The sequence below is a fragment of the Peromyscus leucopus genome, chromosome 7, assembly GCF_004664715.2.
Source record: "Peromyscus leucopus breed LL Stock chromosome 7, UCI_PerLeu_2.1, whole genome shotgun sequence".
NCBI lineage: Eukaryota > Metazoa > Chordata > Mammalia > Rodentia > Cricetidae > Peromyscus > Peromyscus leucopus.
Window position 1 is genome coordinate 96,074,580 of NC_051069.1, and position 23,636 is coordinate 96,098,215.

At 51.3% G+C, this 23,636-nt stretch overlaps 2 protein-coding genes and 1 pseudogene across 4 annotated transcripts in view; 1 reads left to right on the plus strand and 2 right to left on the minus strand.

The window, feature by feature from the left end:
* The window catches only part of Mapkapk3 (MAPK activated protein kinase 3), a 35,183-nt gene extending 27,217 nt beyond the window's left edge, over positions 1–7,966 (minus strand). Inside the window, exons 1-2 of one of the 3 annotated variants that reach the window (XM_028895322.2) lie at positions 7,148–7,376; positions 6,623–6,899 (exon numbers count right to left, since the gene is read on the minus strand). In XM_028895322.2, the coding sequence (XP_028751155.1) occupies positions 6,623–6,847 (225 nt within the window). In that variant the 5' untranslated portion in view covers positions 6,848–6,899; positions 7,148–7,376. Of the gene's footprint in view, positions 1–6,622; positions 6,900–7,028; positions 7,377–7,867 lie in introns of those variants that run through there. The other 2 variants (XM_028895323.2, XM_037207907.1) reach the window with 2 other exon arrangements.
* Positions 7,967–10,653: 2,687 nt separating this feature from the next.
* LOC114711005 lies at positions 10,654–15,068 on the minus strand (annotated as a pseudogene).
* A 69-nt stretch (positions 15,069–15,137) lies between these two features.
* On the plus strand, positions 15,138–20,331 carry Cish (cytokine inducible SH2 containing protein). Its single transcript, XM_028895342.2, has 3 exons — positions 15,138–15,438; positions 18,303–18,523; positions 18,755–20,331. The coding sequence occupies exons 1-3, from the start codon at positions 15,419–15,421 to the stop codon at positions 19,285–19,287; spliced, it is 774 nt and encodes a 257-aa protein (XP_028751175.1). The 5' UTR covers positions 15,138–15,418; the 3' UTR covers positions 19,288–20,331.
* The last annotated feature ends 3,305 nt before the right edge of the window (positions 20,332–23,636 follow it).

The following is a 23,636-nucleotide window of genomic DNA, read 5'->3' on the forward strand; positions in this document are numbered from 1 at the left end:
ACTTCCTGTGGTCTGTGGTGGGCTCTGGCATAGTGGGCTCAGTTTCATGAGGCCTGAGACAAGCTACACAGCCCAAGGAGCCCCACATCCATCATAACCTTTGCATACCGACCTCACGGAATCGAACCTGAGAATTCAGATATGAACTTCCACCCAGTGAGTGAACTGGGGAGATGTAGGCAAACACCAGCGGTATCACACAGGGCTAAGCTGGGACTGCAAGATTCCCAATAAAATTATAGAGGGCAATGCCAGCACCTTTCTAGAGGTCAGGTCTCAAAGACTTTCCCTTGTCTTCAAGAACACACGTGAGGTAGGGGTGACATGGATGCTAAGACTGGCCTCAGTTTCCTGGCCTTTACCCCAGCCCTGTCATCTCCCAGATGTGGTACCTTGGGCAAGTCTACAACCTCTCTAGACCTCAGTGTTCTCATTCATAAAAGGAGAATGATGAGAATTCATTAAAGCAATGCATGTTGTATACTAGAGACAGGCCTGCCAGACAGATTTCTCTAGAAAACTGTCAGCTGTTTATGGGCATGTTAGAATCTACAGAACCAGGGGCTGGAGGGATGGCTCAGTGGTTGAGAAAGCTTATTGCTTTTCCAGAGGACCAGAGTTTACTTCCCAGCACCCATGTCAGGCAGCTCACAACTGCCTGGAACCTCAGCCCCAGGGGATCTGACGCCCTCTTCTGGTCTCTGCTGGCACCTGCATTCACATGCACATACCCACATATAGATATACATATATACACATAATTTTTTTTAAATAAAATAAATCTAATAAAAAAATTTTACAGAACCAGGGCTGGCAAGATGGCTTAGCAGGTAAAGACTATTATCACCAAGCTGACAACCTGACTTCAATCCCAACCCCACAAGGTAGAAGGAGAGAACTGGCTCCTGCAGTCCTCCTGACCTCTGACCTCCACATGCAGGCCATGGCATGAATACACCCAAGTGCGTGAATATACATACAAATAAATAAATGGCAAAAAAAATTAAATTTACAATACCAAGGAATGTTTAACTATGTAAAGATGTATTACAGTTGCTTCACCTGCCTAAGACACCTGATTGGCCTAATAAAAAGCTGAACAGCCAATAGTTAGGCAGTAGAGGGATAGGCGGGGCTGGCGGCAGAGAGAATAAGTAGGAGGAGGAATCTAGGCTCGAGAAGTGAGAGAGGAGAGAACGAGGGAGAGAAAGAGGGAGGTGCCCAGAGCCAGCCAGGCAGCCATCAGCCAGATGCAGAGTAGGACATACGGAAGGAACGAAAGGTAAAAAGCCCCAGGCAAAACATAGATGATGAGAAACAGGTTAAATTAAGTTATAAGAGCCAGTGGGACAAACAAAGATAAGGCCAAGCATTCATAACTAATAAGAAATCTCCATGTCACGATTTGGGAGCTGGTTGGTGGCCCAAAAGAAAGCCTCCTACAAAGGAATGCTGGCATTAGCTCCTAGATGGACTGGGGCAGTGGAGAGAGGACCCTGGAAGAGGATTCTCAAAGTAGGTTGGCAGCACCCTTTTCAACCAGGCATGGCAGAAGTACAGCTTCTTAAACAGTGGACCGAGACCCTATATGGGGCTGCCTAACTGAATGTGGGAGTTGTCAAAACTTGGGTTTCTGAATATACAGTGACCAAAAACTTAAAAACCAAACACATAATGAATCCAAAGTGTTTGCTGCAGTGCTGATCATGTGCCTGCTCTGCAGCCTTGGTTCTCAACACACGTGTACTTTGCACTGTGCATGCCATCAGGACATGCAACATGGAAGCTGCCTGCCTGAACCACCTCAACTGAGAGTTAATACAACTGTGTATTATGGCAGTGATTTAAAAAAAACAAAACAAAAAAAAAAAAACAAAAAAAACATGTTTGCGAAGTTGTCTGCTCTTACAGAAACACAATGGTTTAATTACAGAAAACAAGACCTTTAACATTTTTCCTACCATCATTCCTCAGCATGCTTTACACTAGTATATCTTTGAATTACATTGTTAGAATATTTGACTTTCAAAATTGCTGGGCAGTAATGGCACACACCTTTAATCCCAGCACTTGGGAGGCAGAGGCAGGTGGGATCTCTGTGAGTTCAAGGTCAGCCTGGTCTATAGAGTTAGTTCCAGGACAGCCAGGGCTACACAGAGAAACCCTGTCTTGAAAACAATAAATAAATAAATAAATAAATAAATAAATAAATAAATAAACAAACAAGACATAATGTGACTATTAAAAATGAAAGCAAAATTTCATATATGAAATTTTGCTTTCATTTTTAATAGTCACATTATACCTATAACAAAGAATTCTTTAAAAATAAATGTCTTGATGATCTCCTGTCAGTAAATGTATGTTTTGTATACCTATTTTATATATCTATAAACTCAGAGTCACGTAAAACTTTTCTCTAGCAAAGTGGGAAAATTTTGGGAAGCCCTGGCATAATAATCTCAGAACCCTCAAGCCTGGATCTAGACCTCACTTTTGCTCTGTAGGTTAAACCTGCTTAACCAAATTGATCGCCCCTGGCAGTTCAGAAACCTCCAGGCTCCTTAGATATTTTTTTTTCCTTCTCAGTGAGGGGTCACCTGGTGGGAATCTTGGGCCAGCAAAACCCTTTCTTTTCTGGGGACTCTGTTGTACAGGGCCACTGGTCCATCCGTGGGCCTCTGACCTGCTGAGTAAGTGACAAGGAGCAGAGGCTCATCTGACTGGTCTGGAGATGGCAGGTGAGGGGGTGGCGGCTGCCAGAGGAGAAAAGGCCTGGCCTGCGTGGCAGCCCCACCTAGCCTCAAATCCAGCTCTACCACACCAGCCCCAACAGGCCATCCCCGCCCATGGAGCAGCAGGGTGGAGCAAATGAAGCCAACTGGAGCCTCTCTCTCTCTCTCTCTCTCTCTCTCTCTCTCTCTTCTCTCTCTCTCTCTCTCTCTCTCTCTCTGCCTCTTATTCAGGCTTCTTCCGCCTTCCTGCCGTGCTGGGTGGAGAAAGTCCCTCTGCTCACAAGGGCGGCCCAATGGCAGATAAGTGGCAGAAGGGCCTCACCTGAAGGCTCCTTCCTTCCTCCACGGGCCTCTCAGTGGCCTCCATCTGGGAAAGTGAAGCTGCTACGCTCCTCTGTGAAGTCCCAGGCCTAGACTGGGAAACAGCACTTTCCTGTGGTTCATCTCTGAGAGGCCATAGGAGAGATTAGAAAAAGTCCAAGTCCTTGTGCTTGGTTATTTCAATAAGCACTTATGAGCCAGGCCCTGGGCCCAGGTGCTACAGGGAGCTTTGATTTATAGCTTTAGGGGCAAAGAAGATTCCATTGCTCCAAAAATCAAAGGCTCAGGACAGCTTCCTGGAAGGGGCGTCAGTGGGCCTGAGCCTCCCCAGGTGGGAATGGCTCCATTAGAGAAGAAAGTCAGTCACCTACGGAAGCAAAGACCAGAAGACTGAACTGCAAAAGCCTCGGGTGCCATACTCAGAGGCTCAAAGTATGTAGAGTCAGGGTGACACCAAGCAAGATTTCCTGGTCTTGAGGGTGTTATTTCCAATCAATCAGGGGGAAAATATCCCCTCTGAGGCATTGTGCTACAGGGTATCACTGTGGTCCTACACAGCACACATCCAGAGCGGCCTAGCTTGCCTCAGCTATCAACACCAATGGAAAAAGAACTGTTCTGGGTGAAGCAGCCAGTCACTTCCTGAGCCTGAGCCTGGGAGGAGGATGTTCACTGGAGAGGCCCCATCTGGAAGACTCTACAGGAGATACCCCACCCCACCATCCCGTTCTCTTTAATGAAGAAGAGAAGAGGAGGCACTGGGAGCCCAGAGGAGACTCCAACAGGCTGTGCTGATCAGAAGGGAAGGGTCCCCAGTCCTGTTGTCTAGCGGCAGGAGCAGGAAAAAGGACCCCACCTCTCCTCCCATGGGCACGCCCCCTGTCTCCCCTGGACCTTCATTGATTTTATTTGAAGGTACTAAGTGCCCAGATCACATCTGCTTTTAATCAGTTAGGCCTGGGAAGGAGCACACGATGTCAGCAGAAGGAGTACGAAGACCGCATCCCCCATAGACCCCTTGAGGTACTTCACCCTCTGGTTCCAACAGCACAGCATAAGTGCTTGGGGTGCCACAGAAAGTCCTACTGGTCACAGAAGTTGGCCTGGGAAAGAGGCCTTGCATGAAGCCATGCTAGAATAAGCCAGTGGTCAGGGGCGAAGAGAAACGGGAAGAGGGAAGGGCCTGCTCCTCTGGAGCCCCACAAAATGGTCGTGGCTACAGGGCCAGTGACCACAATCTTCCTGTTTCATGAGTGCCTGCTGCCTTTAGGCTTCCTGCTAGGTCCTTTCTGACCTCTCAGGCAACAAAGCCTTAAGATGGGCATAAAAAAAAAAAGGGATGGCCTGACCATGTTCAGGCTACAGGGTCAGGATAGGACAGCCTAAGAAACGAAGGCACAGCTCTAGGAAGGCACCAAGGCACAGAGCCCATGACCTTCTCCTAGGCTGAGCTAGAGCAGCTGGGAGAGGGTTAGGACCCATTCAAGGGCTGGCGGAGGTCCCTAGGCCCAGGTCTGCCACTATGTTGAGACCCCCAATATGTCCTCACTCTTCTGGACAGAGGACAGAAATTAGGAGTGAGAAGATGCCATTGCCCCTCCCAAGGCCAAGCCACTAAGACAATGTGTACACACAGTCACTGAGCCAGGGTTGTACTGGCCCCTTCTTGAGTGTAGGAGTCAAGATCAGAAAGAATTAGGGTGAGGGTCACATCTAATCTGTGTCCTTGAGGGTCAGTTTAGGGCCAGATCCTAGGGTCCTTGAGCGAGTAACTCCAGTCATGCTCACGTACAGTCTTAAGGGGTACAGAGGTAAAACTACTCCAGAACTGCCCAGTTCCCAGTCCAGGACAGGAAGGAGGACACTGGGCCCTAAAATAGTGGCGCTAGAGTGGAAGCCGTGGCAGCCAAGTTCCTCCAGTCTCTGGTCAGATACACTGTCTCTAGGGGAGGTGTAGGGCCAGCCCTGCGCAAACCTGGAATTGCCTGGGCCGCAGACTCGGGCCTTGGCTGCAGACTCGGGCCTTGGCTCACAGTATCTAAACCCTAGAGGGGCTGGTCAGAACTCTCAGTCTCGCCTCTCAGGGTCAAAGTCTTGGACCTGAGAAGAGGTTCTCTGGCCTCAATCAACCACTCACCCTCTCCCAGGCTGCCTCCTAGTTCACACAAAAGGATAGCTAATGGCAAGGGCTCGCTTTTCATCTCCTTATACCTATCCGCCATGAGGAAAGCCGCCTTCTCCTCTGCCTGGGACCCAAAGCTCTAGTCAACTGTAGGGTTAGGGGTAACAAAGCCATGCCTGGGCCCCAGGCCCCAGGTCAACCCTTTCCCTGCCCTTGAGGCCACCTTCATGATCCCCTCCAGAGTCCTTCTTGGGGGACGACCTCCTCCTCCATCAGCCTTGATACACCAGAGAAAGACAAAGAACGGGCCGAGTGTCACTCAAATTCCTGCAGAGCCTGTGCCTTGAGTAAGTCCTGAAGCCTCTCTAGGCTGATTCCAGGCCTGTTCAAGTTCACTCATCTCATTTCAAGTTCACACCAAGCCCTGTTCTTTCTCCCTGAACAAAATCAGAGACTGAACTACAGTCCTCCAACGTGTTGCCCAAGGTTACAGAGTTGGCACACACCAAGGTAGAGATTAGAGCCACATCTTCAGGACTCTGCACCCTGGCTCCTGCTGGCAACTTGGCAAACAGACCTTTACTAAACTGACTTCCGGGGGTCACTCTCCACCGTGCTGTACCACCCCGGTGCCAATGGCATCACCGCCAACTGGGACAGGTTCCCAATGACAAACAATTTCAAGGGATTCTGAAGGAGAGGGATAGGAGTAAGGGTGGGGGCTCTTGGGCTGGAACTGGGTACCTGAGGCCAGATGCAGAGATCAGCTACTGCAAGCCACGCCCCCAGTCCCCCTCCATCCATGTGCCAGGCTTCTAGGGAACCTTGAGTATGATAGGACTAAATGGCTGCCCATCATTTGTCCAGGGTGGGTCAGTCTAGGAGCAGAGCTGTCCCGTTCCACAAGGGGGCAACAATTCATCAAGAGCCCAGTAGTCAAGGAGCACCCTGAAGTGTGATGGGCATCAGCCTTTGGCCCCCCGACCCTGCTCTAAGAGGCTCATAGCTCAGCCTAATCAGGCAGAGGCAATGAGAAGGAAGCAGGCTGCTCTGAGCCTTGGGAGGCCCAGCCTCAGGTAGAGGGAATCTTAGACTCATCTCCACAGCAGAGGCCACTTGGTGGAGGGGGATAGCCAAGCCTTAAGCGCCCCGACTTGGGCCCATGCCCAAGCCAGAGCCAGAGTGTACGGCCACTCCCTCCCACCTTCCGGGTTCAACAGCCCAATCACACTGACTCCTCCCCTTGCTCTTTGGGACACACCCGGAGCTTGGGTAGGTCGAGCCTGTTTCCCCATGTGTGAGTCTGATCTTAGAGGAAGAGTATAAAAATAAAACATGATGCTAAGTGTAGATGCTTCATGGAGGCCCTGGACACCCCCCCCCCCAGGTATGGGCTGTTGTACCCTCCAGGTCACCCCAGCCCTCAGAGAGATGGGTCACTAACCTTCAAGGCACACTTCTGTCCCGTGCGCCGATGGTAGCACTCCAGCACCTTGCCGTTCACACCCAGGCCCAGCACCCGCTTGGATAACTGGTAGTCATCAGTCACCGCGTACTTCTTGGGCTCCCGTCGCACACCTAGGGCCTGAGCACCGCCCAAGGTGGGCCCACCGAGAGCACCCGGCGGGGGCGCAAGACTCCCCTTCTCCCCTGCCGTCTCGCCATCCATGGCCCCCACGGGGCGCTCGGAGGTAGCCCCAGCCTGACGCGTCCGGAGGCACCTGAGGGAAAGGGAAAGAGTCACTCCCCACACGGACTTTTTGGGACACACCCCAGCCTTGATTTCTCCAGAACTAGACTGACTGGGCTGCTGGCCCAAGACAAGCTGGAAACTGCCTGAGAGTACCTACGTGCAGCAGGGGGGAGGTGATCCCTCGGTCGGGGCACGTGTCGAGTGGGGAAGGAGTCCAGCGCTGTGTAGCCGCCAGATCCTGAGAGCTGGCCACACAGGGACCCCGGGAAAGCGTACCTGGCGAAGGCGCACTTGGTGGCAATGCACTAGACGGAAGCCATGCAGCAGGCGAGAGGGGCAAGGGATAGTGATCCCGGGAACCCGTAGCCGAGGGGCGCCCTGGGCCTGAGTCTCGCCGCTCACGTGACCCTCCACCCCCCTTCCCCGCACGTCATCCGGACTTGGGGCCCCGCTAGGTCAGCCTTAAAGGGCCAGGCCGGTCCGGGCTGGGCTGGCCAGGGCACAGCCGCTGGCAGGCTCCGCCCCCAGCCCCCCGTCCTCCCCCAACAGACAAAATGGGGGCGTGGCCTCCAGAAGTGGCTGTAACTTTCCCGGCGCCTTGGGACACGGGGTAGAAACTCCTCCAAGTGCCGTATCAGTCTCGGATTTTTATCCGCGACCTAGAAAAGTGACAGCGTAAGACACTGTGTTTCTCTAAGGCTCTTGAGTGCGGTGTTCTTTTTGCATGCTGCCAGGGGGCCTTGCTAGACTCCCGACTTTCTAGGTGGCTAAGCGCACTAGAATTCAACTTAATTTTTGCCAACCCGCCCTGGGAACTGGTATGCTGTTTGATTCGCCACTCTTCGGTCCCCGGTGGTTTAGGGTACCTCTTTAGCCCTAGCCAGCTTTTCTTTCTGTGCGCTTCCTGACCAATCTTTTGACTTTGCGATTTACTTGTCAGCTAATGTATTGGACCACATTCGTGCTGTCCGGTCTGCAGCCGCAGGTTGAACTCACCTGGGGCGTTCCTGAATCAGAAATCTCGGTTTTCCATTTGGTCAGGTATATCAGCTTTTCACCTTATTATGGTTTGGGCTTCGGATTATTCTGTTTCAAGCCCTTGGCCGCGGTGGTGAACATCCTTAATTCCTGCTCGAAGAAGGCTTAGGCAGGAAGATTTTGAGTTCAGGGTTAACCTAGGCTACATCGTGAAGCTGTGTTTAAAAAAATAAAATTAGCCGGGTGTAGTGGCCCACGCCTTTGATCCCAGCACTGGGAAGGCAGAGACAGGCGGATCTCTGAGTTGGAGGCCAGCCTGATCTACAAAGCAAGTTCCAGGACAACTAGGATTACACAGAAACCCTGTCTCAATAAACCAAGTAAATAATAGAGGTCAACTTACCATTAAACTCCCTTTCTCCCACCCCAGAGACACACTATTAGCTTTGAAATTCCCTTTCTGGGTTTAGACATCAGTTTCATTCTTAGTCCATCTTAGCCTGTCATAGATATCTTGAGCCAGCTTTCCCAGAGGTCTCTTATTTTACAGAAGGATCAGGGGCGCCCATGGAGAAAAAAAAAAAAAACTCAGTGAGAGCCACAGATAGCGAGACTGGGTCTCTTGTGGCAAATCTTTCAACCATATCCACAACCCACAAGTTGAAGTACCCAAGCCAAGTGATTGCTTGAAACTTTTGGAAAGTGGGCGGTGCCACAGCCAGGCCCTTTGAGCAGGTCTCTGCTGCCATCTACAGGATATATTCAGTCCTGCAGCCACCAGGACCTTTGTTCCACCCAAAGGCGTCTACCTCCAAAATGCATAAATCTCCTGGCCTAGGATTGGTGACCTTGAAGACCTCCTCTATAACCTCCCACCACAACACATACAAAGATCCACAGGCTGCACATCCACAGTTGTCAGAGAATTAGTTCCTAGCTAGCAGGAATTTGGTGCCCTCCTATGTATACAACTGCATCCCGTTGCTGATAACTACTTTGTGAAGGGTACTGCAACTATTTGTGGTAACTCTCTGTGTGCGACAGCTCAGTCTGTCTTCTCCAGGATTGGCGACTCTGTCTTCTCCAGGCAACCTTTAAGCTAGCAACAATCTATGAAGCAGAAGTCCCTAGATAAGAGCCTCCACTAATCATAAGAACACTTCCTGCAGACCAGGAAATGCTCTACCTGAACCCCATGGTCTCACTGAGACAGGGGGAAGGAAGACATGATCATCCCTTTAGACACACATTGAAAGCACACAAGAGAAACAAGCCCAGAGAGGGCAAGTGACCTGCTTGAAGTCAACAAGTAGCAGGAGAGTCTCTCCCCGCCCCCGCCCCCTCATTTCAACCCAAAGCACAACCTCAAAGTTGGGCTCTCTCAAATAGTGACCACCTCTCATGTTTCCTTCTTGCTCTACTCATTCACATGTCCAAGTATACTCTGATACATGCACTCACACTGTTATGGAACATTATTTTAACTGGGCAAAGATGTGTTCCATTTGTTTATGCTGCAGAATAGTACTTTAACTGTGTGAAGGAGTGCTACGTTTTGTTTATGCTGCATCTGTTTAATGATGTAAGGATGTGTGTTTAATGATGTAGAGATCTGTCACATTTGTTTCACCTTTCCTGCCTAAGGTACCTGATTGGTCTAATAAAAAGCAGAACAACCAATAGCTAGGCAGAGAAAGGATAGGTGGGGCTGGTAGACAGAATAAATAGGAAGAGGAGAAGAAGGAGAGAAAGAAGGAGAAAAGAAGGAGGAGAGAAGGGAGACATCAGTCAGCCAGACATAGAGAAGCAGTGAAAGAAAGATAGATGGAAGAAAGGTAATAAGCCCCGAGGCAAAGAGTAGATAAACAGGTTAATTTAGAAGAGATAGCCAGAAATGTGCCTAAGCTAGGCTGATAAGGTTAAGTCTCTATGTCAAGATTTGGGAGCTGGTTGGTGGCCTAAAAGAAAAAGCCTGATACACACACACTGCATACAAGAGACACACACAGATATCCAGATACATAAATGTGTATGACATACATATGCACAGATACATATAGCCATGTGCAGGCACACGCCCACACACATTTGCCTAGCTACACCTAGGATCAGGTGGAATCATAGTCCCACCTAATAATCAAACCCCAGATGTAAGAGCTTGAAGGAAGCTATGCAATCTGGAAGTTTTTGCTGCTAGGAGGCTGAGGCAGGCACTGCCTTCTGTAGGCAACCAGTTTGAAGCTAGTGAACCCAAGGTTCAGCAAGGTCTCGTTCCCTATGAGCAGGATTCCACAAGGGTAGATAACTAAGGGTAGAAACTGGGCATCTCAGTGTGGGCGCTGTAAAAAAATGTCTCTTTCTTAAAACAAAACCAAAAATGGGGTTTGGCTGTTAAGAGCACATTTGTTCTTTGAGAGGACCCAAGTTACATTCTCCATACCTAGGTGGGTCACAACCACCTGTGACTTTGCTTCCAGGGGATCCTGTACCTCTGCCTCCTTGGGCATCCACACTCATGTACGTCTGCACACAAACACATACACATAATTAAAAATAAAATTAATATTTTTAAATAGGGTTCAGCTGGGTGGTGGTGGCCCACACCTTTAATCCCAGCACATTGGAGGCAGAAGGAGGTGGATCTTTAAGTTTGAGGCTAGCTGGTCTACAGAGCAAGTTCCAGGACAGCCAGGGCTACAAAGAGAAACCTTGTCTCGAAAAACCAAACCAAACCAAAATAGAGCTAGATTTTAAGTACCCTAAAAATTTTAATTGTGTTTTTAAGTTTGCTTGTTTATTTATTTGTTTGTTTGTTTTTCAGCTTTTAGGAACTTTATTTTCCGTCCACCTTTTCCCCCTTTGCTCAGGTGTCTGCAGAGGAGCTCAGGACCACTCAGTGGTGACTCCAAGCACTCATTGGCCTGTACTGTGGGAGCTACTGACCAGTCCCCAGTAGCTGGCTGGGCACTCCAGCCTTCAGCAGGGGACTGCTGGATGGGTACAGAGGGCACCTGCATTCCCTCAGACCAGTCTGCCACCTCTGGGTAACAACAGTGAACTCAGTCTCCTCTGGTCTCTGTAGAAGTAAAGATCAGGCATAACCTCCCACAGGTGCTCACGGGAGACAGTGCCATACATGCAGAGTACTTCCGGGGCCAGCATCCACATCAGATCCATTGAGTGAGCTCCCTAGTTGTTGCATGGGATGGCAATGTTCATGTAGCACAGAGGAGAGTCTGTGTTACACAGAGCATTGGTGGGCAGGTTAACACAAGAGGGCTCTGTGAGGGGCTGGTGGTCAGCCTCAGGACCAGTCACCACCAGAAGCCACAGCTCCCCGAAGGCCGCTTGCATCTGGTTAGTGAAGGTGCCAGGCATGAGGGGGCAGCAATTGGAGTGCTCCAGTGGCGGCAGCAGCAAACAACTTCAGCAGGGTCACTGGCCAGGGTTCCCGGAGAAGACGCCAGCAGGGTTCTCAATGGCAACAATAGCCTGAGCTGCAGGCAACGACTTCCCTGGTCCTCTTCAGGTTTATGATGTAGATACCATCGCTTTTCCTTTTGTAGGTGTGCCGTTCCATCTGAAAGTGAAGGTTGGTGCTACCTAAGTGGGTCCCTGCCTCAAGGAATTAGCGGACATGGAGGGCTCCCAACATTGTGTAAGTTTCCCTTTAAGTAATGATGGGAATCAAGAACAACACAATATGAACACATCCCTGGGCATTTCAGAAAGCATTCCATTTCTTTTTTGACCTTAAACTCACTGAGTAGACAAGGATGACCTTCAATTCCTCACCTTCCTGCCTCAACCTCTCAAGTGTTAGAACTACAGATGTGAGCCACCATACACTGCATTTTGTTAAAATTTATATTCATAGAAGTCAAACTTGCTTGCTGCAATTGTTCAGACCACACTGAAGTATAAAGGTAAGTAGCCCCATAAAGAATGCCCTTCCTGGGCTGTGAGATGGCTCAGTGGATAAGTGTGCACTTCCTACAGAAGCCCAGAGACCTAGGTTCAACCCCTAGGATGTATACAAAGGTGGAAAGAGAGAACAGACTCCACAAAGTTGCCTTCTAACCTTTGTATTCACAGCATGGCATGCTTACCCATCATACACACACACACACACACACACACACACACACACACACACACACAATTTAAATGTAAATGCCTATGATTATATAGACACATATATTTCCCATACCCATCATAAACAGAGGTTTTCCAGCTGTTCACTTAGCCCAGGAAAATCAGAACATGTAGCTCCTTCCCAATGCCTATGCTGCAGCAAGCACCTGGAATCATGTCTCCTTTCACACTATTGGAAAGATTCGAAACATAGGATGCTGGGCCTGGGCAGGCTGGGTTCATGGCAGCAGACTCTGCCACTTAGCCCTTGGTAGTAGTTGTGTTCAAGGGAACAGAGACTGAGGCCACTGAAGTAACTTAAGGTGACCAAACAGACCATCCAGTAAGTGGCTGGTGGAGGGCAGCCCCTGCTCCTCGCCACAATTGCCTTTTGATGAAAGGGAACCTGCTCATGGTGAAAGGATAGAAAACAGATATTGAGGGAATATTGCTGTGTATTCTTGTGATCCATCTTGTGATTTTTCTGGGAGGGTGAAGGTAAAGGTGTCCTGCAGCAACAGGAATCCACACAGTGCCTGAAACAGAATACACTAGGAAGAAATATCTTTGTATTTGGCTAGTGAGGACTTAAGGAGCGCCACTAGGTGGCAGCGTGGGCCCAGCAGTCAAGGATGGAGTCCATTCAACGGGAGCAGTCAGGGATTGAAGAGGTAATAAGGGAATGGCCAGAGTTATTCACAAAGCTTGAATGAAGCAAGTAAGTGGGCAGTTTGGGCAGAACAGGGGCACACAACAGTTCCCAGCACACAGGTGAGATGCATAACACTGTTAAATCCACAAAAGACTATTGGAGAGCCAAACCCCTTGGGGACATTGGTTTGCACAGAACTTCCGCATCCTTGACCTCTCTGGAGATGCTTTCAAGGGAATACAGGTGCTCTGATACAGATAGAGTAAGGACAGAGAAGGATGCTAAGGAGTTTGAAGGTTACCTTGACCTAGAGGCGAAGTATATGGAAGGTAATACGGCTTTGGTTGTAACCCACTACTTGCTAGCTATAAGATCTAAGGTACAGTGTGGGCAGTGGTGGCACACACCTTTAATCCCAGCATTCAGGAGGCAGAACCAGGCAGATCTCTGTGAGTTCGAGGCCAGCCTGGGCTACAGAGAGAGTTCCAGGAAAGGTGCAAAGCTACACAGAGAAACCCTGTCTCGAAAAACCAAAAAAAAAAAAAAAAAAAAGATTAAAAAAAAATCTAAGGTACAGTGTAATCTGTGTCTTAGTTTCCACACATAACAGATGGCATTATCTATGGTTGTTGTGACTGCTAAATAAAACTGGAACTTGCTGAGTGTCCAGCACACAGTAGGTATTCAGTAGTCACAGTAAAATGGAAGGGACACGGTCTTGGGGTAGAGTGCTTGAAATGTGGCATCAGAAGGTCCAAGTTCAAAATCACAGCTCTGGGGGGCAGGGAAATTGAACAGCAAATCAAGGTGCTTGCCACCAAGCCTGACAACCTTTGTTGAGCCCTAGGACTCACATGGTTATCCTCTGAGTCCACACGAGTGCCATGGCACCTGCAAACACTTGAACACACACACACACATACACACACATTTAAAAAAGAAAATTACAGCTCAGTTGCATGATGACACCTGTGAAATCCCCTTATCTTCTTAGCAATGTGGCAATAGTTCCTACAGAAGAGTTAGGAGCCATACAGGGATCCCATGCTTTCTAGATACCCTGGCTCTACCCCACCCATATTCCAAGAAACTGGCTTCTTACTCTATTCTGGGAGCTCTGATTGGGTTACACTGAAGCTTAACTTCCCCTTCGGGGCAGCTACAGAGAATCGGGTCCTTTGGAGTCATTTCTGATCTTCATTAAGTACTCTTTCTTTTCACAGAGTCTTATCTTCAGCTCTCTATCTTGGGTGGGGCACCCAGAGCCTTATCTGTGCTGGGGAAAGCCCAGATGCTATTATTCAAAGTCCTGTACACTGCCAGAAACCTGTCAGTCCTGCCAAAGATCTTTTAGCCACCCTTTCTGAGGAACCTGGGTGGAGTGATATGTGTCAAGGGAAGAAACACACATACTGGACAGTGATGGGTGTGGAAGTAGTGGGTACTACTGCCTCTCTAGATCCCATCTCCCCATATCCTGGACCAAAGTTTTGGAGGACGTTCTCTACAGACCCTATAGCCCTTCAATATGCTCCCTGGTAAACTGGACACAGTGGCTTAGCCTGTAACCCCACACCGGAAGCCTGGACTTGGAAGTTTGGGGATAGCCTGGTCTACAGGTCTACATGCCGAGTTCCAGGACAGTCTGGATCCTTTTTTAATTCTCCTGGTGAGTTACTGGGAATAAAACATAGCAAGTTCTCTGTTTTACAGGAGAGCAGTGTCACGGTTCTGTCCCCTACCTCTATGATCCTATCCCCAAACTATCTCCCTTTGTTTGAACTCAGGTTTCTCACAGCATTTGGTTGTACCTCACCAAGCCATAGACTGAGCTATCTGGGAGCTGATTGTCTCTGTTCACCTCCCATTCTATGACTGGAGGAGGTCTACTCAGAGATCAGACACAGATAGGATGAACTCATTTGATACAAAAGATTAGATGTAGCCTAAACCCTTTTAGCTGTGGTAACCACAGTAGACCTACCTGCTCATTTCCTGGGCCCCCTTATGCATCCCACGCCTCTCCCTAAGTCTATCTCCAAATCTCACACCACAACACCTACCTCCTGGCAACTCCACACACAGTGTCCTGCTGTAAGCGAGACCCAATAGGGAGCCCTAATACAACGTCCGATAGGAGCGGCTAGCTAGGAGGACCGGCCCAGACCCTGCCCTCGCGCTGCAGTTCTACGGGGAGATAAGCGCACCCATCCCCAAAGAAGCAGAGGAAAGGAAGACAATCTGGCCTGAGTCGCACACTTCTTCCTTCGTAACTTGCCCCTAAACTTAGTCTTCTCCCGACCAGTCTCTAGGCCCCGCCTCACTCGGTCACGTCAGTCCAGGATTCACGCACTTCAATTGGCCCGTTCAGCTGCTCGGCTCCACCTCCAGCGCTGCGATTGGTCAACTCGAGGAGCTCCTGCCCAGTTTTCCTGGAAAGTTCTTGGAAATCTGTCAAAGGTGTTTCCTTTCGCAGTCCGAAGCCCCAGACTCCAGCGCCCCTGTTCCCCTCCCGGTCGCCGCAACGCCTGCGGTTCTAGGAAGATGCGGCTTCCGGGAAGGGCTGGGACGCAGCGGACAAAAGATTAGGAGGCGCCTGGCCCCGCCCCGCCTCCCGGCCCGGCCCCCTCGTCCTTCCAGGCTGCTAGCTCCACAGCTTTTCAGTCCCTGCTCGCCGCCCGTGAGCCCCGGGACCTTGACCTTCGGGCCCTCGACACCCACTGGCTCCCTTCTGCTTCCGTCCCGCCGAGCCCCGACTCTCGAGCCGCCGTTGCCTCTAGGACATGGTCCTTTGCGTACAGGGGTAAGCGCCGCTCTCTCCCTGCCCATGCTCCACGCGGGAAGCACGGGGAGATCACAGGCCTCCAGCTAGTTGCGGGATTTGGGAGGGCTTGACCGGTTGGAGGTGATGGAGTTCGACAGGACCTTGAGTGGTGTGCCTAGGATACCCCCCACCACACACACACATACACACTTAAATGGGGCTGGTGAGCGGTGGGAGGAGCCCCCGTTCCTGAGATCTCACTGGCAACAACTTTAAGAGGTCCGGATGGAGCTCACCAGTCTAGACTTTTTTGAGCCCAGAGCTTACCACGCCTTCCGGCTTCCTACCTGCCAGTGACCAGCCCCTGGCCTCCTCTCGGTTCAGGTGTCCATTCCTCCGTCCCAGGTCAGCGGTTAGGCCATCCCTGAGGTCCTTGACTCTCCCAAGACTGGCACCTGATAACCAGCACCCTTAGGAGCATCCCCACACCTCTTTTAAGCCCAGATTGAGGTCTCAGTGCTACAAAAACGTTAGCCTGCTTTCTCCAAGGTTGGAAATGGACATGGAAATGTGGGACTGTAGGTGGACTGGGGCTTTGATAAGACAAAGTCTTGGCCTCCGCTGAGTGGTTTTGGCACACCTGTTCACCCTGTTTCAGTGTCCCCTTAAGTCATTGATCAGTCAGGAATTCAGGAAATGCTAAGAAGAGAGGAAATATGAATACCTGGGTCTGACAAATCCAGGGGGAGCTGGGTGGTCCGGTAGCAGTGGTTATAACTGACATGCATATGGTGCCAAGTGAGGGAGAGTGGAGGGTGGGGCCAGGCTGAAGTGCCCTTGCTCTAAGCTGTCCTGGGTCTCAGGAAAAGGACATGGAGGTGCTGGGAAGACTGTTTATTCTTTGGTAGTCCCTACCATGTTCCTTCAGTCTGAATTTTGGACTCCTCAGCAGACCCCCACACTGCCTTCTTTCTTGGGTGGCCCCCTCCTCCATTCTGGGCTCCCACAGCCTCTTTGACTTTGCCTTAACTGAAGGCCCCTGGGAACCTCGGGGCCAGTGTTGGGCATTAGGGACACAAGCTCTCGAACAGATGCGCGTGTATCCCACCTTCCCGGGCTTGGTTCTTCTCACTGGCTTGTATCGTCAGGCAGGACTTAATGGCTCGATTCCAAGACATGCACACACAGGTTCTTGGAACACACCAGCCCTCAACCCCACCACAATGACACAGTGGCAGACACACCCCTGCCTAGATATATAGTCTCTCCCCAGCAACCTGAGGGGATTAACACAGCCATTCTACACCTAGACGCCATACCAGCCCCAGAGGTGCTTACTACACATGCATGTGGGACCTGGGCAAGAGGCCTCACTAAGCTGTTTGGTCATGCTTACAACAGAGGCTGTGGAATGACTGGCTGGCTGCCCACATCCTCTTAAAAGGTACTTGGAACAGGCTATGAGCCCCAGCAGGCAGGTCACCTCAAAATTCTACTCACTAAGTGGGATTTGAGAGCTCTCACGGCTCAGTCAGATTGATTAAGTGTGGAAAAACACTTGGCAGGAAGAGCCAGCCACCCCTTCTCATGAGTGGCCACAGGACCGTGACCTTCTAAACACCACTTACACTGTCAGGTCTGGCTTCTGTCCCTGCTGACTGCTACCGGCTCCTAACCACTCCTTGTTGTTTACAAGCAATACCTGATACAGGGTTGCCTTCCCCAGCAAGTGTGGGTAGAGCCTAGGGTTTCATTATCTTGAGGTCCTAAGATCCAACAGGGACCTAGACACAGAACTGAGGCCCGGAGACATGTTTTATGAGAAACGAGAGAGCGTCAACTATTCCTTCCCCAGGACGCAGAGCCCCTGGGCCACCACCTGGATGGGCTTCCCCTAGGATTTCAGCCATCTCGGTTCCCCTAACCCTGGCTCTCTAATATTGCCAAACCCCTCAGGGCAAGTAGGCCCTCATCTGGAAGGAAGGAAAACAGCAAGCCAGAGAGAGGTAAACTGTACACACTCGACAGGGTGGAGTCTGGAATGTGGGTTGAGTGCTCCGTCCTTTGGTGGGAGCTCTTATTTATGAGAGATGAGAGTCACCAATGCCTTTAGAGGCCACTGCCTCCCCTCAGCCGAGAGGAGCAGAGCCCAGGACGGGAATCCAGCCGGTTATGGGTAGGAGCTTGTTTAAGTCTCGAAGTCCTAGCCGATGTGGACGGAGGTACCCCCAACAGATACCTCCATTGACAGGAAGCTACCATGTAACCTTAGGTTTTCTCCTGTAATCTTGAGGTCTCCCTGAGGATCCCAGCCGAGTTCATCCTGTGACTCTACCAGATAGAGTGGCATTTGACAGGCTACCTCAATCCAGCACAGCTGGGAGTTAGCTTTTGCATCGACAGGTTCCCCATTCTTGGGGTAAGAATGCTGAAAGTGCTCCTGGGGAACGGCCTGTGATTTTGGTGATACAAGATGAGGGTTAATTTGTATATAGTAAATGCAGGAGAGTAGAAAAGAATCTTTTGAGAATGGGTTCTATGAAACTGGGGGTATGGGTATATATAGCCCAGTGGTGGAACACTTGCTTAGCCTGTGTGAGCCTCTGAGGTCAATTTCCAACACTCCAAAAAACAAGAAAGAAAGATCTGTATATAGGAGCTGGGTGTGGTGGCTCACACCTTTCATGCCAGCATTTGGGAGACAGAAGCAGGTGGATCTCTGTGAATGTGAGGCCAGCCTGGGCTACAGAACAAGTTCCAGGCCAGCCAGGGCTACATAATAAGGCCCTGTTTGTTTTTTTGTTTTTGTTTGTTTAAACCGGTGTGTTTGGGGGAAGCAATCAAAGGCCTTTTCTGGAAATGGAGATCACATGAAAGCTCTGTTGCCTATCTGCCCACTTTAGGTCTTGTCCTCTGCTGGCTGGGGAGCAAAGTGGGCAGCGGCCTCTGTGGGCCCAGTCTCTGGAGCTGCCTGAGCCAACCATGCAGCCCTTGCCCACTGGGGCACTCCCAGAGGAGGTGGCAGAGGAGACCCCTGTCCAGTCAGAGAGCGAACCAAAGGTGCTGGACCCTGAGGAGGACCTGCTGTGTATAGCCAAGACTTTCTCCTACCTTCGGGAATCTGGTGAGTCTCAGGAGAGACAGACCCTGTCCTGGGAGGTCTGTGGAGGAACTAAGCTCTTTGGATTTTGAATCGGATTTGGGCAGCCTGGTCCTGGCCCTAAGTCTGATGGCAGAGGTGCATCCCTCTCCAGGGAAATGGGAAGGGGCTCTCCAACTTGAGAGCCCTGAGTTGGTGCCCTTAGGTCTACTTTCCATTCTGATCAGTCCCTTGGCCTCTTCTCTACTTGTCTAGGATGGTATTGGGGTTCCATTACAGCCAGCGAGGCCCGGCAACACCTACAGAAGATGCCAGAGGGCACGTTCCTAGTACGAGACAGCACCCACCCCAGCTACCTGTTCACGCTGTCCGTCAAAACCACCCGTGGCCCCACCAATGTACGCATCGAGTATGCCGATTCCAGCTTCCGACTGGACTCCAACTGCTTGTCCAGACCTCGAATCCTGGCCTTCCCAGATGTGGTCAGCCTTGTGCAGCACTATGTGGCCTCCTGTGCCGCTGACACCCGGAGTGACAGCCCAGATCCTGTTCCCACCCCAGCCCTGCCTGTGCCTAAGCAAGAGGCACCAGGTGACGCAGCCCTGCCTCTCCCCATGGCGACTGCCGTGCATCTGAAACTGGTGCAGCCCTTTGTACGCAGGAGCAGTGCCCGCAGCTTACAACATCTGTGTCGCCTTGTCATCAACCGTCTGGTGGCCGACGTGGACTGCCTACCGCTGCCCCGGCGCATGGCCGACTACCTCCGACAGTACCCTTTCCAGCTGTGACTGGAGCCAGACACCCTGCCCTGCCTCACGTAATTATATCCTGGAGAGGACCCAGGCCCCAGCTGGACCTGGCTTCCTGCTGTCCCTCTTCAGTCATCCTGGTGCCTGTATACATACAGAAGGTGCCAGCAAGAACAAGGCAGGTGGAAGAGGGATCGTCACACAGCTCCGAGGTCAATGCCTCCAGGTCCCATATGGCTCTCTGTGGTGAAGCCACGTGTCAGAGCAGAGACAGACAGGCAGGACCTTGTCTCACCCTGGAGGCTGGACCCAGGCCTCCATTCGCTGGTGTGCCCTAGCCACCCGAACTCTGTATTTCCTCCCAGGCCTGGTTTCTCAATCGCTGGGTAGGGCAGGCCCCCTGCCCATGTGTTGAGCAGCCAGCCTGTTGCTGGGAGACTATCAGCCAGAGGCACTGAGGTTGATAGTGCCATCCCCTTGGGAGGAAGCAGGCCAGCCTGGGGGCTACACAATTATACAGTATTTATTTATTTATTCTCCTTGTGGGGGTTGGGGGTGGGTTAATGGCATGAGTCACCCCATTTCTCTGCCCTAAGGCCTGGGTGGTCCAAAGATCCCCAGCTCTGGTTCTTCCCTGTGGAGACCCCCCATCCCCAGATGTATTGTTGGGCCCAAAGTCGTCCTGAATGTCCTGGCCCTGACCACCTGCGTATGGATGTGCCCACTCTCTTTTCTCCCTAGCCTCTTTTGGGAGGCTGGGTAACCAGACAGATGGGAGCCAGAAACACAGAGCTCACACTCGTCTCCTCACGTGGCTTCCTTCACAGAGCTGGCTTCTCTGTGGTGCGGGCCCTGCAGAAGGGCATGTGCTGGGTCAGGAAGGGGATGCTGGCTCAAGGGCTGCTCTTGCAGCTCTTTTGTGTCTGCTTCCTGCCCAGGAAGTTGCCTGCATGTGAGAGAGCGAGAAATACATACCTAACGAGACTTTATAAAACCATTATTATAACACAAAAACCAGCTTGGTAGTTTTTCTTCCACTGATTTTTCTGTAATGATAATAAAATTATGCCTTCCGTTTATGAAGCCTTCTGTGGGCATCTGGAGTTGCGGATAGTCTGTCTCCCTTTCGTCCTATTGTGATCCAGTTTCACATCTGGAAAAGCAGCAGCTCAGAACCTTACGTGGATGGAGCAGTCTCTGCCAGGGGACTGAGGGGTGAAGGTCACAGAGAGCTGCCTTTCTTATCACCACCCCTCCCCCGTTCCCTTTGGGAAATGAGAGACAGGAGGTGAAGGTCTATTGCATGCCTTCTGGTGTGCCACCCATTGCCCTGCTGGGTGTGTGGGAAGTGGGGCGCAGAGGAGCCCCAAGCCCAAGAGGTGCATGTAGAGGAAGTAGCCATTCAAAGTGCAAGGGGGTGGGGGCGGTTGGGGATTTAGCTCAGTGGTAGAGCACTTGCCTAGCACAAGGGTTCGATCCTTAGCTCCGGGGGAAAAAAAGTGCAAGTGGGCACAGAGGGAGGGTAGTAGGAGAAGAAGGCGCCACCGAAGTCAGGACCAACCTGTCAAGGAGGAAGGACAGTGGAAACAAAAGCATGTGAGAATGAGGATCCCTGACGTGAGGCCTGAGCGGGCTCTTCCCGGGCAGTGAGGTAGATCAGTTGAGTCAGAGATAGTGACCAATGAGCTGGTAGGATCTGGTCTCGGGGAGGAGTGTCAGAGTTCTTGCTGTCCAGGGTCAATGGTCTGACTTGGGGATATTTAGACTGCCGGGATCCTGCTATGGCCTGATATTTTCTCCCACCGTGTGTGAGGACCTCACAGGAAAGCTCCTCTAAGCTGTGCTCATAGCCTTCTAAGTCTTATGGAAACAATTCAGGATATGGTCTTAGTCCTGAGACCATTAGAAGCTGCAAATTACAAGAGGCCAGTAATGGTGGATCGTGAGCAGGGAAGCTGTAAGAAGCGGCATCTTGATACAGAAGAGGCTAAAAACAATAAACAACCAGGATCGGGGAGGCCCAGGACTGAGGACAAGGCGACAGTAATGACAAGAGGAATGATGTCATCGTGCGGGCTGGGAAGGTGGCTTGGGGTCAAGAGTGTTTGCTGCTCTGTCAGAGGACCAGTTTCCAGCTCCAGGGGAAGTGATGCCGTCTCCTGGCCTCTGTGCACCTACACACACACACACACACACACACACACACACACACACACACACACACACACAGAAACATGCACAGAAAAATCCTTTTCTCTTTTTTTTTTAAGGAATGACATTGGGTTAGAGTGAAGAAGAGGTAGATGAAGGAGGGGTGATATTTTTAAAGCCGGAAGTAGTGTCCAAGCCCATCTCCTTGGTCTGACACCTTCTCGATTGCTGACAGTGGGGGCCAACAGTGCACCCCTTCCCAGCGTTACCATGGCCCTGGGAGTGCCTTTTCTTCAACTTTGATCTCAGCCTCTTTGTGGTTCCCAAAATTCGTGAAGTAATCCCTCTTGCCCTCCACCCCCCAGATGTGAGTCATTTAGTGGGAAAGTAGCGGGCCCCCAGGGGCCAGAGGCAGACTTTCCACATCTGGTGCCTCAACCTGGACAGTCAGCTGCTGTAAGAAAAGGAAGCAGAGGAAACCTCATTGTTCACACGAGCGACTGTCTAAGAATGCCTGCCAGGTGCAAGTCTGCGCGAGGACGCTGTACTCCACGGGAGTGGGGTTCAAATACTACCCCGTATTCAAATGCCAGGAGCAGGGGCTGGCTCAGGCCGCTCAGAGAGCTGACCACAGAGCAGCACTCATCCACCTGCGCTCGGCCCCACACGCCTCTGCGAGGTGGAGATAGGCAGCTTGGGCGGTTGTTTCTCTCCACCCGTCTCCGCCTACTGAGAGCACCGAGTGGTCCTGGCCGTGCGCCGTCCGCAGCCCCCTCAAACCAGAGTCTAGCTCTTTCCTGACAAGGGGCTGCCAGCTGCTGATAGTTCAGTCTGTATGTGAGAGGAATACCAATGCCTGCCTAGGGCCGGGACGGCAGAAAACATGTCACTGGACCCCAGACCCAAGTCAGAGACCCGAGCCCTAACAGAAAGGAAAAAGCAGCTGGCCAGTGGGACCCCCCTGGATGGTCCTGGGCTGCTAAAAGGGCAACCCTGCTGAAGCTAGCTGGAGAGGAAGGGTAAGCCCTGAGGTGGGCATGCTGGGCCCGGCATAATGCCCCAAGAGTAATTAGTGCCACCCTTCACTGAGTGAGTCCCTTCACGTGTGCTCTTTGGCCACTAACTGAGTCAGACTCCATCAAGGCCCTGGAGACACAGCAGGGAACGAGACAGACATGGCCTCCACCCTCATGGAGCTTGCGGGTAGCGCAAGAGAGGGGGTAAAAAGGGAACAAAGGGGCAGGTTCTGAGTGGGTGAGAAAGAACGGCCTTGGTGCGGGTCACCCTGCAGCAAAGAGGGTTCGAGAAGGTGCTGAGAGGCTGGCAGTGAACCTGGCCACCAGAGAAGAGTGCAGGGGTAGGTCCTGTGGGCAGCGTGGGGAGGGGCTGCCCCCAATACTGGGACAACCAGCACAATGGCGCTAAAGCAGAAACCAACCTAGAATCCAGGATGGGTGGGGAGGGCAGCTGAACTGATCCAGCTGGCGGAGCACCCCGGAGTCTAGAGGGCTGTATTGAGCTCTGATGCTCATTTCTAAAGTACTCTAGGTGGACGGCTCCATGACGACGTCAAAGCAGGTGGCCCGTGAGAAGACTCACAGGTACGGAACTTAGAGGGGTGGGGTGCCACCGGAAACCGGAGGAGGCAAAGGTGGCAATTTGGGGCGTGGCTCCAGCCCTGCACACTAACAGAGGTTGTCTCTGTTTTCAGTTGAAGGGGTATGGCTTAGAGCAGCAGTTCTCAACCTGTGAGTCACGGCCCTTCCACAGGGGTCTCCTAAGACCATCAGAAAACACAGATATTTACATTATGATTAATAACAGTAGCAAAATTACAGTCATGAAGTAGCAACGAAAATAACTTTATGGTTGGGGGTCAGCACATCATGAGGAACTGTATTAAAGGGTCACATCATAGGAAAGTTGAGAACCACTGGCTTAGAGAGAGGTAATGCTAGCTTGGGGTCATAAGCCTTGCCTCCAGACCTTATTCATGTAACCACTACTCTACCCTGTCTCTGAAGACTCACCTGCCAAAGCCTTAGACTCCCAAGGTTCAAAAGCCAGACAGAAGAGTAGAGAGGTCCAGCAGGGCGTGGCGTGGGGGCGTAGCTGGGGCCTGGAAGATTCTGCCCAGCCACAGGAGGATGGGTTTGGAGAGTGGTCCGATGTGGTGTCGCTCTCTGGACCCAGGCCTCTGGAATGGTTGGAGGGGGCAGGTAGTGCGAAGCCACCCG